Raw genomic sequence first — 14,755 nt, 5'->3', positions numbered from 1 at the left:
TAATGGGAAACTCACAGAGAAACTCGCAGATTCTTCCACTGACCGCTGCGGCACACCTGCACCAGGGTAAACCTCCGCCTACCCTACTCCTGCTTTACAGGTGAAAATAGAGCAACAGGACCGCTGAGTCTTTGACTTTATTTATTTTCTGCTGTGTTTTACTTGCATCTATTTGAAAGACTGAGTGTAAACACACACACACAAAAAAAAATTATGTGCTGGAATGTGCAGAAAATAGGTTTAAAAGGTTTAAAACAAATTTCTTCAAGTCAGAGAATGTTGCATATAATTACATTTTTTGCTTGATGCATAAAGTTAAAAGATTAAAACTAATAAAACAAGTTTTAAAAAGAGACTTTTCCATTTGATTACATTTTGTATGATGGATTATGCAGAAAAAGTAGAATTGGGCTGAAAGATCTATCGGTTTATCACCTATTCAGGTTGTAAATCGTGTTTTTAAAAAAGTAACTAAGTAACTAAGTAATTAATTACTTTTGAAAATAAGTAATCAGTAAAGTAACGGGATTACTTTTTTGGGGAAGTAATCAGTAATTAGTTACTGATTACTTTTTTCAAGTAACTTGACCAACACTGCTTATTACTATGGGGAACAGAGCTTTCAGTCGCTCTGCTCCCCGGCTCTGGAACTCTCTTCCTCCTGCACTAAGAAATATTGACTCCCTCTCCATATTTAAGACACAGCTCAAAACACATCTGTTTAAACTGGCTTATTCGCTTTAATGCTGATTTTATCTGTTGTCACCCTCTGTTTTGTAATTTTAACTTATTTTATGTATTTTATAACTACTGTTCCTTTTATCAATTGTGTTTTTTGTAAGGTGACCTTGGGTTTCTGAAAGGCGCCCTCAAATAAAATGTATTATTATTATTATTATTAATACAATCAACTGCATGGAGCTGAACTGGGTGTAGAACGAGTGACAAGGCTAGGTTGAACACTCCATTTGCTCTTTTTATGAAAATCAGAAAAACATAAAGTTTTTCTGGTCATGTGTCTTTCAGATCCCCACTTCCTGAACAATAAAGAAATGTCTGATGTGACCTTTTTGGTGGAGGGGAAACCTTTTTACGCCCACAAAGTTCTGCTTTTCACAGCTTCCAACAGGTATTTAAACCTCTGCCTTTAAAATGCACATGTTGAATGTTTACACAGTATATTTTGTAACCCTAAGGTCCTGCTAAATACGATTACCCCAACTCTGACTTGTTTTTAATATAGCAAAATACTTTTGATTTAATGTGTTTGTGAGTTCTGATGTTTTGAACTTTATCAGGTGAATCTCTAGTCTTTTTTTCTTCTTCTGTAATCTTGAAGGGATTTTTAACTCTATTTTATTTTATTTATTTATACCAAAGTAGGGTATAAGTAAAGGCACATAAGGCAAATTACAATATTATAGAAAGAAGTAATAGAATGGCAGTTAATTTGGTCTCCACTCTTGTGTATTCTCCCTGCTGTTGTATGTTAGTAGTGTTTATTTCCATTCAGTGAGTTCTTAAAACATGACCAAGTTAACCAACCCGTGATATTTCTCTCCTTTTGTCTCTTTATCATTCTCTACAGATTCAAAACTCTTCTAGCTAACAGACCATGTGGTGAAAACACATGCATTGAAATCAGCAATGTCAAATTTCAAATATTTCAGGTAGTGTTATTATGTTTTGATAAGGCAGACATTGTAAGTAAATGTTAGCCACATGTTCCTTTAAATATATATGTTGTGTTTTCTTTTCTATGTGCACTCTGTAAATTATGGATCTTATCAGCTTGTCATGCAGTATCTGTACTGTGGAGGGACAGATGCTCTGCACATCAGGAACACTGATGTTATGGAGGTTAGATCATTAGTGTCTTGAGTAACGGATCATAAACATGTCTATCATCATTTCTTTTTAGTTAAATAAAAAAACTACAATTTGAACTTGAATTTTGAGTTGTTTTGTTGTTGTTTTTTCAGCTTCTGTCAGCAGCAAAGTTTTTCCAGTTGGAGGCGCTGCAAAGGCATTGTGAGATTATCTGCTCTAAGAACATCAACACAGACACTTGTGTTGAGATCTACAATCACACCAAGGTAAAAAATTAATACTGTGCTGTGAAGCATTTTGCGGTGTTGCAGTGGTGCTCAAGTGACGTAAAATCAGTGATATTCTGAAAAAGTTGATATATATATTCTCCCTGTCCTTCAGTTTCTCGATGCTCCAGATCTAGCATCCTATATAGAGGGTTACTTTCTGAAGAATATGGTAATCCTGATTGAGTTGGAGCCCTTCAAACAGCTGCTGTATGACGCACCACCCGACAGCCCCGGCTGTGACATCCTGCGAGACTTGGAGAAAACCTTAGCTATTCGCATCCAGTCCATCCACCTGTCCTCCTCCAAGGGATCAATTGTCTGAACTTCTGAGTTTCCTAAACCCAGAAACTAAGAAGATTTAGCAGAGAGCAATCAGAACTGTGACATTATATTTATATGCATCTGAGCGATGAATGATTTCGAGGTGAAATCAGGTGTCGTGATCTTGCTCTCCATGACGCTCATCAGTTGCTAAAATGCTTCTTGTTAGCACAGATGGTTAACACGTCTGTCTGTCTGTTTGCCTTGTTGATACATGTCTACTAACATGACATTCATACGATAGCTGTACAGTATTATGCCACAACTTGCCAATAACATATATGACTGTAACTGTGTCCCTTATTCAGCAAAAATCTATCAGCTAAGTAGTGTTACACTCTGTTACATGTCAAACTGATCAGGATCAGCTGAGGCTACAGAAACTCAGAGGAGAACATTCAACCGATGTAATGAGGTAATAAATAACATCAGCATAATGTGATAAGCCATCAGTTTATCCCTGGATATGAGGAAGGAAGTTCAGCCTCACGTTTTTATTTGCCTACACATGTGGCCCCTGTACAGACAAGTTCATTTGTATATTTGTCAGTCACTTACTGTAGACCTGAGATGATTAATCCCTAAAGCCAAACAAGACAACCAGCTGTAATGTGACTGAAGCACGTGACTTTAGGCAACTTGGTGGGAAAGAGGACTTGTTCTTTTACCGTAACTCTGTAAATATTGTTCATAAAAACAGAGCTATTGATAATGTAAGTTAATGTATATATCCACAGATGTTTTCTCATGTGTCTTACTGTTACTGTATTGCTGTAAAAACAAAAAGCTCATCTTTTAAATATCTATGCTTAAATGTTGCATGTCAGAGGAGTGACTTGTTTTTATGTTTGAACTGTTGGACGATTACATTGAGGACCTGTTTCCACACTACCTTCGTCCTCAGCATGGGTCACTATAAATGTGTTGTGGTCACATGGTGTCATCATTGTGTGTGCAAGAGGCTTTGGGTCTGTTTAGTCCTAAAACTGAGAACGTTACGATATCAAATGTTCTCCAAGGATTGTGAAACCGCATTACTTGTATGTGTGTGATCTTTCCTCTATAAAGATTAATATCTATGTATTTGCTTTCAGATTTATTTGATGTGGTCTCTGGCCTAAAAATCTGAGCATGGGGACATCTATAATTCTGTCAGATGTAAAATTTAAAGGTTCCCCTGTTAGTATTTTGTTCTCCACGCCTAGAAGGTTAGATCGCAGCTGGTAGGCAGTTTAATGTGGCATCACAAACACATGTGCAAATAAATGAAAAGACACACACAAAACATGTTAATTCCTCACAACACGCTTAATTCATGGAGTCTCTCAGCTGACTGTAAAATGTAAATTAATGTTCATACACTGCATGCAGTGCACTACACCTTGGAAAATTTGTAACTGTTAAAAAAAAGACAACATTTCAGGGTCACATTCCAATCAACCTAATATACTTGTCTTTGGATTATGGGAGGAAACATTGAGAATCATAAAGTCAAAGGGAGAACATGCAAACTTCACGCAGGAAAGGCCACAGGACTTCAATACAACAGTGCCAACCATTACAGCACCAGCTGCCAACCTATTGGAACCCATCCAATTAATTTGCTAATGTGAGGTTTATAAGCACCATGCTTCTGTTTTCACAGCACCTTAAATGCTGGCTGTACATATTTGAGTCACCCCCAGGTCAGTGGTATCCCTGAGGGCCAAAAAACTTTAAAACCTCTTAAGCCCCAAAGAGGTTTCTGAGCTTCCTGCTCGAAAATGAAATGCCCAAAATTAATTGATTATTTCTCTGCAATTACAGACTCTGTGTATACAATCTTGGTATCAAAATAAAGCTAACACTTGTGAAATTTCATCAGAGGTATAAATATTGCAGCAGATATTACTGTGTCAAAGTTACTGGGACTGAACACAGAAAAAGTAAGTAGATCTTATCCTCGCCTAATTTTTTTATTTATTTTTTAGCATATAACCCTTTTAAAAATATGCCTCAAATCACATTTAATTCCAGAAATTCAGTAACCAACATATAAACATAATCTGTGCAAAGATTTATGTTTCTAAAGTGAAGCAGTGAAAAATTACAGCACTGTCAATACATGAATATCCAGACGTTGTATAAAAATGTCAAATTTTGGCACACATTGGACACTATGTCAGTTTAATTCTTTAGGTATTAAAGAGCAGAAATTAATTAATTTTACTAAGAGGCCTAAAAATGCTTGTTTTTTCAATATGTATTTTTGAAGAATTAACCACGCATTTACATGGCAAAGGGCCTTTTCTGCCATGTGCATGGAGAGTTTAATTGGCCTCTGGCCCTTTAAAATCTGAGGGGCTGTAACTTTGGTTTCTTTTGGCCAGTTAGCATGATTGACACTCCTTTTTGATTGTTTGAGCCAATAGGGTCACAGAAATTATGCCATGTTCACTCACTTCAACCAGTCAGAAGTTGCAGGGCCAAAACCCACATGGGACCAAATTTACTGCATTTGGCGCCTGTCCAGTCATGTGTCTGTAGGTGGGTCTAAAATGGAGGTTGTTGACGGAAATAGCCCTGGGGAAGTTGCCACAAAGCTGGAAGGAGGCAGTGATAATACCAATACGTAAACCAGGGAAAGAAGATACGAAACCAGGAAACTACAGACCAATAGCATTAACACCCAACGTCTGCAAAATAATGGAGAGAATGATAAATGAAAGATTAGTGTTCTATGTATGTCTGTGAAGGCTCTCAGTCATCCAGGTCATCGTAGTCAAAGGAGCTTGCAAAGAAAAGCGTCTGGACTTCTTTAAGTTGCTTGAAGACGTTTCACCTCTCATCCGAGAAGCTTCTTCAGTTCTAAGGTCAAATGGTGGAGAGTCCCAGATATAAACCTAGTGGGGGTAACCCCCCACAGAGGGACAAAAGGACCCCCTGATGATCCTCTAATCGCCTGAGCCAAGGTGTGAAACTGGGTGTGGGTCCCAATCAGCCAGAGTTTCGGGTGTGTTCATTGTGAAACCTGGCCCCACCTTATCATGCGAATTCCTGAGGTCAGATGGCCCAGGATGTGAGTGGGCGTTAAGGCGTCTGGGGAGGGATCTCAAAACTGGATTATAGATGGCAGAGAGTTGGTGTCGTAAACCCCCGCCTCTGTTCAAAGATGGTCGCTCACAGTGGACATAGATGGCTTCTTTCACTCCTCTTTCAAACCATCTGTCCTCTCTGTCCAAAATGTGAACATTGGCATCCTCGAAAGAGTGTCCTTTATCCTTAAGATGCAGATGGACTGCTGAGTCTTGTCCTGTGGAGGTGGCTCTTCTGTGTTGTGCCATGCGCTTGTGAAGTGGCTGTTTGGTCTCTCTAATGTAGAGGTCTGGGCATTCCTCGCTGCACTGTACAGCATACACCACATTGTTAAGTTTGTGTCTTGGCGTTTTGTCTTTCGGGTGAACCATCTATGTCCACTGTGAGCGACCATCTTTGAACAGAGGCGGGGGTTTACGACACCAACTCTCTGCCATCTATAATCCAGTTTTGAGATCCCTTCCCAGACGCCTTAACACCCACTCACATCCTGGGCCATCTGACCTCAGGAATTCGCATGATAAGGTGGGGCCAGGTTTCACAATGAACACACCCGAAACTCTGGCTGATTGGGACCCACGCCCAGTTTCCCACCTTGGCTCAGGCGATTAGAGGATCATCAGGGGTCCTTTTGTCCCTCTGTGGGGGGTTACTACCACTAGGTTTATATCTGGGACTCTCCACCATTTGACCCTAGAACTGAAGAAGCTTCTCGGATGAGAGGTGAAACGTCTTCAAGCAACTTAAAGAAGTCCAGACGCTTTTCTTTGCAAGCTCCTTTGACAGTGTTCTATGTAGAAAAGAAAGGATATTTGGCTCAGTATCAGAGTGGAACATGAGATAAGGAAGGCACAAGTGAATAAGGAGAGTGTGCTGGCGGGCTTTTTTGATATAGAGAAAGCGTATGATATGATGTGGAGGGAAGGTCTATTGATAAAAATGAGGGAAATGGGTATAAATGGTTGAATGTTCAGAGGGGTTAAGGAGTTTTTGGAAGGCCGACGAATAATAGTAAGGATTGGGAGGAGTTATTCGGAGAGTTTGCCAATAGAAAATGGAACGCCACAAGGAAGCATAGTTAGACTATTGTTTTCACTGCTGATTAATGATGTGTTCCACATAGAGGGTGGAATGGGGTTTTCACTTTTTGCAGACGATGGGGCAATGTGGGCTGAATCGTAGCATAAACAATCACTCACTCACTCACTCACCCCCTCCCTCACCCCTCCCTCCTGGCTCACAGCTTCTTCTTCTTCTTCTTCTTGGTTGGCAAACAATGTTAAGGAACAGCTCAGTGGACATTTAGATGAGAAAACATATTTGACACATTTGGGGAAAATACTAATAAAATAAAAATAAATAAAATAAATGTTCCCTTTAGAAATCTTTTTTTTTTTTTTGCTCTATAAAAATAGTTGTTTTTCTTTTTCAATCACTCATCTTAGCAGTAGGATTTACATGAAAAGAGAAACAAATTAAGTTTGAGTGAAAATGTACATTTTTTGCACTCTCTGGTCAACTGACTCAGTGACTCAAATGACCCAAAAATCCCGATTCACTTTGGTTAGTGACTCATTCAAACTCAATTCAGTAAAAAGAATCACATTTACCATCACTACATCCAACTTGGTCTTGAGTACTGTTCCTGAAATAAACATGGTCTCTGTTATTTCTAGAGTAATAAAGTTTATTTTAATAAAGACAGTCCAGCTATATGCTATCAAATATGTTATGAAAATAGGAAATATGGTAAAGAAAATACATTATTGTGTATTAGAAACTGTTTTTCAAATTTCTAGAGCATTTCTAGAACACCCATTCTGTTGTATTTTTCAGACCAGTGTTAACCAAAGTGTGAGCAGTCACCACCTCATGGGCCATGAAGATACTGCAGGTGGGCCCTAAAAATTGCAGACGTTTAAAAAAAGATAAGATAAGATAAGAAGAACTGTATTTATCCCGAGGGAAATTCTTTTGTCATACACATGCTCAATGTAGCAAGAGAGACAGAGGAATAAGATATACAATATATATAATAAGAATAGTAGTATACAATAATATACAGAAGGATAAAAATACGTTTAAAACAAAATCAGTTAACTGAAATACTCATTTATTACAAAATGTAAAAAGATTTAGTAGACAGGGACATATCCCATATGGAAAAGATATATATAAATCTTATAAAGTTTGTATCTGTCTTGTGTGAAACTTGTATGAAAAGCATACAAGAGTGAAAGCAGATATAAGATCCCTTGAAATATTATATAAATGAAACTTGTATGTTTTGGATACTTCCTAAAACAATATATGAAAGTAATGAGAAAGTGGACACTTTCATGAGTAAATCATATAAGCCTTATATGATTCACTATATGAAATAGGCCACATCTTATACAAGTCTTTTATAAGTTTTTACTATTTCTTTTCCATATGGGATAATTTAACAAGTAAACTATTGTAAACCTTAATCCTCTTGGATCTTAACCTGAATCTTAATCTAAAGCTGTTGATGGAGAATCAAGTTCAACATCAGTCACGAGTAAAGACTTGGGTGGGCTGCAGAAGATATTTGCATTTCAAACTCGGGCAGTGGCAGTCTGAGGTTTGGGAATGATTGTTATGTGCAAATTTAAGCACTGGTCAGATGTGCTTGAAATGTCATAGTAGTCTGTGGTGTAGAATGGAGTTAGAGTGGGAAGCAGGCAGATGCTAATCAGAGTGGAAAAATTTGTTAGACTTAAGTATATCCCTAAAAGTCAAGAGGAACAAGAGAAACAAAGGCTTTTAGAGTGAACCGATAGTTTGTTCTTTTAAAGTTTACACTTCTACAAAAAAGGCTAAAAGCGTTTGTTGCAGACATGCATCCATTTAAAATTACTGTCAAGACAATAGCAGTGCCATTAGAGTAGCTGCTTTTTCATGCCACCCTCCAAACCTAATACTGACATTAATTTATCTTCATTGGACATAAATATCACGAGTAGCATAATACTCTGTTTTGATTTGTTATATTAATATTTGGATATTGATTTGTGTCTCATTCAATCAGTGTTTTCCCAACCCTCTGCCTTCTCCAAGGGCAGTTTCAAAATGCTCTCTGAGTGGTCATGGTATTTGCAGTGTGTGTGTGTGTGTGTGTGTGTGTGTGTGTGTGTGTGTGTGTGTGTGTGTGTGTGTGTGTGTGTGTGTGCGCATGTGTGTTGTGTTTTGGGCAGGGAATGGCAAGGGCTGTGGTGACAGCAGTTGTTAAGGAGTCGCCATGGTTACCACCACCAAGGAACAATGTTGAACTGAGAATGCTTGGCTGTGTTAAAGACTGAAAGGAATCCCGAGGTGCTCACATATGTAGACATTTAAACACGGACACAATTAACACACACCCACAAAATGTTGTTATCCAATTGGATTTAGTCCTTAATGAGTCATTAAGAGATTCTTATATGGAGCAGAAATGATCCATCATCAGATTAGCCGTGTCACACAAGGGACCATGTGATTAGGCCATGGAAATGTCTCTGTCGCCTCTTTTCTAAAGCACTGCTGGGCATCTTAATTTAGTGGGCTGTGAAGTGCAGTGAAACACTAAGTAACACAGAGGGAAGTTGTGAGGGGGGACACAACAGGGGGACGCACTTAACTGTAGGCAAAAAACAACAGTTTGATTCTGCACTTGTGCGAATTTCTACTTGCTATGAATGTGACTTTCTAAATTTCTTATGTGCTCAGTTCTGAAGGCCTATTGTTCAGTTTTGTGAGTGCCTTGATGTGCATGTGTGGCTGCATGGGCAAAAAGGAGGGTAAAGAGGGTGTTTGCCCTTCTAACTCTGCCCCCAGTGCGAGCCCCTTCATCCTCCCCTTGTTGTCATGCACAGCCGCTCTCTCTTTGGCACAAAGTAGGCTGGCAGCACAAGAGCCATGTGTTTTAGCTCCACGCTTTGATGGGTTCAAAAAACTTTTCAGAACTGTTTCTGAGTAACGCCGTGTAACGGGAAAGAAAGAGAGGAAAAGGAAAAGAGGAGGAGAGTGAGGGTGCAAGAGGCTGCAAGTTGCGAGGGAGAGAGATGGGGAGCAGAAGGAGCTTCGAGCAAAGACAAACTGTCTTCTTTGTGGTTATATGATTCCAGTTCTTGAAGGATACATTTCCTGGAAAATAACTGGGAAGACTTTGCGAGACAAACAACAGTAGGTGAGTTCAGACAAGCAAAAAAGAAGCAGTGGAATGTAGAGTAAGTTCTCTTGGCTTGAACCGACAGAAACAAGGGGAGGGGTGTGGGGTGTTTTTGTTACACTGCATGATTAGTAGCCTAATGGCATACTTTCTCTTTATTTAATGTGATTTTAATTGATTTCCCCCTGAAAGCTCCGATCTGAGAGCTCCGATTGCCATCATCACTTTTTACAATTACTGGACCTCTTGTTGAAAGGAACGATCGTAAAGAGAAACATGATGAGAAGACGAAGAGCTTGTCCTTGTTTGGAATGTGATATTGTTTTTTGTTTTTTCATTCTTTCCCACAGGGTGTTTTCTTCACTCCATACTTTTCGCCCTGCTACTGAAGCAAGCCACCAGCCACTTTAACAATGCAGCGCGAAGAGCTGTCGGCCAGAGAGGAGTTCACCTACACCCACATGCCCACTCTGGAGAGAGGAAATGGGACACTGGGACGACGGGGTGACCGGGGAGCTGAGAGAAGGCCAGACCGAGGGGAGCGGGATAGGTCTGAACGGGACAGCTACACAGTGGACGTGAGGGCCAGTGACCTGCAGCTGGCCCAGCCGGAGCCCCTAAAGCACCCCTGCTTCAGCTACAGGGCCTGGCTCTACAGTGTCCTCATAGGGGTGAGAGGAAAGACAGTCAGGGGAAGCAACGAAAGCACACTACAGGATTTTTCTATTTAGTCCATAACACACAGATTTAAAGTTTGGGGTGATTTCTTTTTTTGAGTAGCCCCAATCTTGAAATTTTGAGTGAGAAGTGGCAACAAGAAATCCTGTTTTGTGCTTCCACAAGGAAAGAACACCATGATGGGGTTGTTTCAATAATTAAAATGTTAGCAGATCAATTTTGGGCATGTGTATTGTGTTACACTATTTAGACAAAAATATTGGACTGCCTAAAAGCTCTTTTAGGACATCCCATTCTAAATCTGTAGGCATTTTAAGGACTTTGCCCCTTCTTTAGCAACTATAATACCTTCCACTCTTCTGAGAAGCCTTTTACATAGAAAATCTGGCTGTGGAAATTTTTGCCCATTCATCCAAAAGATCATTTAGGTTGGACACTAATGCTGGAATAGATGACCTGGCTGAAAATCTCCCTTATAGTTCTTCCCAAAGGTGTTCTGTGGGGTTGAGGTAAGGCCAGTCACGCTCTTCCACAGCAAGCTCACCTAGCACAGTCATGCTGGAACATAAAAGGGCCTTTCCCATGAAGTGAGATGCACATAATTGTCATGGTAAGCATCAAGACTTCTCTGCACTGGAACTGGAAGGGAGCCAAAGCCCAGCCCCATATTATTATTGAGTTCAGTGATTAAGAGATGTGGCCCAATACTCTTGTGCACATAGTGTAAGTGTGAGCAGACACACCCAGCTCAATGCAAGGATCAACGCGGGGAAAGTTTTGCAGTGTGTAAATTGCTGCACATTGGAAGAAGCTGAACTATACAGACACTACCCTAGATAGAAATGAAGTTTGGTTAACTAAAAGTAGTCTCCAATACTTTGTAAAATGAAAAAGATCATGCTGACTACACAAATGTATATGATAAAATCTAATATATACTTGTAAACGCTACATGCCAGAAAATTGTTGCTCAAACTAAAACCAAATTGTGTTTATTGCAAAAAAAAGTACCCACTTTGTCGCAGATCATACTAGAAGCATACCTATGTATTTCTGGTAAATTGCAGGTATATCAGTTGTGATTATTTAGTGTTTATCAGTCAGACACCTGCCCACCGGACGCAAGAGTCTTGGTGGGGCTGTTGCACCAGGCAGGATTATGCAGTTGGCTTAGTTACTTCTCAAATGGCTCGTGTGTATGAGAGAGGAATTCTTGCACAGTTTTACCTGCTGAATGCATTTATGACCCTTTTAATTGTGTATACATGGCTGTATGTGTGTGTGCGTCGGTGTGTCCTCAGGGCTGTCTGCTCATCACATCTGGTTTCTCTCTGTACTTGGGAAATGTGTTTCCTGTTGCCATGGACTACCTGCGCTGTGCTGCGGGCTCTGTAAGTGACCATCACAGTTACTTTAATCACATGCTGATATTGCTTTGAAAGCTAGCATACCTTGCTGCATCTTTCACACTCTTTATACAGGAGTCATGTCAAAAATGTCAGTAATGGTCTTCATAGATAAATACAGCAGCTCCTTTTTGTTGGTATTCTTCACAGGGCATCCCTGCAGCAATAGCTAGTTTTGCTATTGCCAAGAACAGACACGTTGCAGTGAGTAAACAATGAACTCATCAAAGGCTAAACAGATAATTATGTCTTAATGGTTTTTAATTGAAGCTTTTACCGAAGCACGATACTAATTAGACTCTCATGTTTCCTTTAAGGTGTCAGATTTTCAAGTGGTCTATGTGTCAACATTTGCTGTGACGACCACATGCCTGGTTTGGTTTGGTTGTAAGCTGGTCTTGAACCCCTCAGCTGTCAATGTAAATCCATCTGAATTGAAAACTACATGTCCTTTTGGATGCACAAACACAAACATTTTGAGTTATTCTTTTATATTTTGTTTTCTCTTTTAGCAGTTGCGTCTCTGTTCTCGCCCCCTAACATGTTCTGTCTGTTCTCAGATTAACTTCAACCTTATCCTGATGATCTTGTTGGAGGTGTTGATGGCCAGCACTGTCATCCTGTCAGCCCGCTCTGCAGAGGACTGCTGCTGCCACAGGAAGGTGTGTGAGTGTATGCATGTCTACATGAGCGATTTTTTTGTTTTTTGTTTATTTGTTTGTTTTTGTTCCCTTTCATTCTTTCATCCTAAACAATTTTCATTTTTCTATCCATCCTCCAGTCGGGGTCATACGACAGGCCTGTGATTATCAAACCTGCAGTCTTCCCCACTCGGCTCCTTAAAGCATATTCTGTGAGTAAACTTGCATATAAATAAGTATAACTATATAACCTATATATGTATATGTTTTTCTTTTAATCCATAACTGATGTCTGCAACAGGTAATTGAAGTGATTGTAGGAATCTCGGCTGTATTTGGAGGCATTATTGCGCTCAACATGGACGCTTTGTTGCCTGGTCCCTACTTGTCTGTTACATTTTTCTGGATCCTTGTGGCTGTAAGTTGGCTTAATAAAGCTTACTGTTTTTTAAGGCACTTGTGGCCACTCAGAATGATAAGGTATGTTTAAAATGACTGACGAGCAACTCAATCGCATAACATTACCTGTTATTCTTTGCAGTGTTTCCCCAGTGCTATTGCCAGTCATGTTGTGTCAGAATACCCTAACAAATGCCTGGTGAGTACAATAATCTGATATCTGCAGGATCTGTGAGATTAGTACAGTGTAAAGCTGTTATACCATGGAGTTGGTTTTAAACTTGAAATTCATATACTTCAGTGTTTTATGACTTTGTTTTCAATCTAAACTTTTTCCTCCTGCTATTTGCAATCACGTGGGTGCAAAATGTCATTGGAGCAGGTATAATTTCATCTAAATACCACATCTATTTCTTCTTTCTACTGGCTTTTTGTGTTCTTTTTTCCGCCTTTCTTCTTTCTGCTCTCAACCCTGTATCTCTCAGGTGGAGGTGTTGATTGCCATCAGCAGCGTGACGTCTCCTCTGCTCTTTTCAGCCTCTGGCTTCCTCTCTTGCAGTGTGATCAGCTTTATTGAAATATTCCTGCATGATGTGCCTACAGCCAAAGTGAGGCTAAAGTGAAGTGAAAATATATGGTTGTGTTTGTATTTTCAAGAGTTATCCACTTAGCTCTGGTGTCATTAAAAACAAAAATACAGGAGCTGGGGAAGTAAATCATGAGAAATTACTTTTAAAACTACACCAATTTCACATATATGTGCTTGTCTCTCTTTGTATCCCAGCAATCCTATGACATATTGCTGCTGATTCTGATGGTGCTGCTGCTGGTGCAGGCAATTCTTACTTCAGCCACTGTGGTGCACTGTGCCACCTACAAAAGTCAGCTTCGCATGGGAGCTCCAGAGTGTGATGACAACATTCAGACCCAGATGCATTACTGTGAGGTATGCCAGGTAAACACACCCATATGTGCAAATCCTGCTCTTGTCTATATCACTACTTACAACAACAGACATTTACTGATGAGTATAGCATCAAGGTATACCACATGTAAATGCATATGTATCAATTAATGAACTACATGCAAAAATAGCACAGTACCACTCATGCTCAACATCTGATTCCTCTGAATATTTTCTTTCCTTTTCATCCTCCACAGCAGCAAACATCAAATGGAGCATTGCAGGATTTTGACAAAGACAGAGCTTGGAAGGCAGTTGTGGTCCAAATGGCTCAATGAAGAGAACATCCAGGAATTTGGAGAGACCTGGTGATAGAAGAAGGGTAAAACAAGCGCTATAAGCTGCAAATACAAGAGTATAATCAGAAGACAGAGAATATTAGAGCAAGAGGGAAAAGCAGTATTGGAAAGACACGGAAAACTGGAGACTGGAATAAAGAACAAAATACACAAAAATGAAGCAAAGATAGGAGAAAAAAAATTGAAACGGTGTACTTTGTTTTGCTTTTGTTAGTGTTTTTTTCTTACATAGATAATGCTTTTATGTGTGTTTTCCATATTGGTACCACTGTGGTATTTTTTGTGGTCAGGAGATTTAATGTATTTTTACACTGTATGCTAGTTGCATTGAAAATATGCGAGTCAATGACAAGTAATAGAAAATATCCCTAGCACAAAATTGAAACAGTTCTTTATATATCCTAATTTGAAACAGTTTTCTGCCCGTTCACATGTTGGTGACTAATCATGGTGGAAGATGCAACAAATGCAAAAACTAATGAAGTGTATTTAAATCCATGGCAAAGTCTAACTCAGTAGCCAGGTTCCTTGTGTGGTAGTTTTTACAGGAGAACTGCTTTAATATAGCCGATGTGCAGCAGTATCAACTGATGTAAATGATACTAACTGAAAGTATGCCTTGTGCAAAATAAAATGCCATCAGCACTAAGTATGTCAAGAGTAAATTTGTGTACGTGTTGAATGTTTTTTATGAATGGGAAA

The 14,755-nt window shown here is 39.5% G+C and overlaps 2 protein-coding genes across 6 annotated transcripts in view; both read left to right on the top strand.

Moving 5' to 3' along the window:
• abtb3b (ankyrin repeat and BTB domain containing 3b) overlaps nt 1-3,503 on the top strand; it is a 78,848-nt gene extending 75,345 nt beyond the window's left edge. For both annotated transcript variants that reach the window (XM_086298090.1, XM_086298089.1), the window contains 5 exons: nt 1,027-1,129; nt 1,589-1,670; nt 1,792-1,860; nt 1,983-2,096; nt 2,212-3,503. In XM_086298090.1, coding sequence (XP_086154216.1) covers nt 1,027-1,129; nt 1,589-1,670; nt 1,792-1,860; nt 1,983-2,096; nt 2,212-2,421 — 578 coding nt within the window. In that variant the 3' untranslated portion in view covers nt 2,422-3,503. The remainder of the gene's footprint in view (nt 1-1,026; nt 1,130-1,588; nt 1,671-1,791; nt 1,861-1,982; nt 2,097-2,211) is intronic.
• A 5,868-nt stretch (nt 3,504-9,371) lies between these two features.
• Nucleotides 9,372-14,708, top strand: mlc1 (modulator of VRAC current 1). Of its 4 annotated transcripts, none has more exons than XM_086298086.1 (12): nt 9,372-9,684; nt 10,017-10,337; nt 11,646-11,735; nt 11,901-11,954; nt 12,068-12,169; nt 12,311-12,412; nt 12,532-12,603; nt 12,693-12,809; nt 12,933-12,989; nt 13,276-13,398; nt 13,575-13,745; nt 13,955-14,708. In XM_086298086.1, the coding sequence occupies exons 2-12, from the start codon at nt 10,080-10,082 to the stop codon at nt 14,030-14,032; spliced, it is 1,224 nt and encodes a 407-aa protein (XP_086154212.1). In that variant the 5' UTR covers nt 9,372-9,684; nt 10,017-10,079; the 3' UTR covers nt 14,033-14,708. The 4 variants fall into 4 exon arrangements, with proteins under 4 accessions (XP_086154212.1, XP_086154214.1, XP_086154211.1 ...); XM_086298088.1 differs by having other exon boundaries at nt 9,373-9,684; nt 13,575-13,736; XM_086298085.1 differs by having other exon boundaries at nt 9,373-9,684; nt 13,952-14,708.
• The last annotated feature ends 47 nt before the right edge of the window (nt 14,709-14,755 follow it).

This window comes from Aulonocara sp. 'chitande type north' Nkhata Bay, linkage group LG7, assembly GCF_057382095.1.
Source record: "Aulonocara sp. 'chitande type north' Nkhata Bay isolate Kocher_YH1m ecotype deep benthic linkage group LG7, A_spYH_male_GT1.1, whole genome shotgun sequence".
Lineage (NCBI taxonomy): Eukaryota > Metazoa > Chordata > Actinopteri > Cichliformes > Cichlidae > Aulonocara > Aulonocara sp. 'chitande type north' Nkhata Bay.
This window is presented reverse-complemented; position numbering and strand designations above follow the sequence as displayed.

Excerpts from the sequence above, each read along its gene's own strand:
- mlc1 (XM_086298085.1), top strand. The coding sequence starts at position 10,080 with ATGCAGCGCGAAGAGCTGTCGGCCAGAGAGGAGTTCACCTACACCCAC. Across the intron at positions 11,955-12,067 it reads CCAAGAACAGACACGTTGCA|GTGTCAGATTTTCAAGTGGT; the intron begins GTGAGTAAACAA and ends GTTTCCTTTAAG. Across the intron at positions 12,413-12,531 it reads ACTGCTGCTGCCACAGGAAG|TCGGGGTCATACGACAGGCC; the intron begins GTGTGTGAGTGT and ends TCCATCCTCCAG.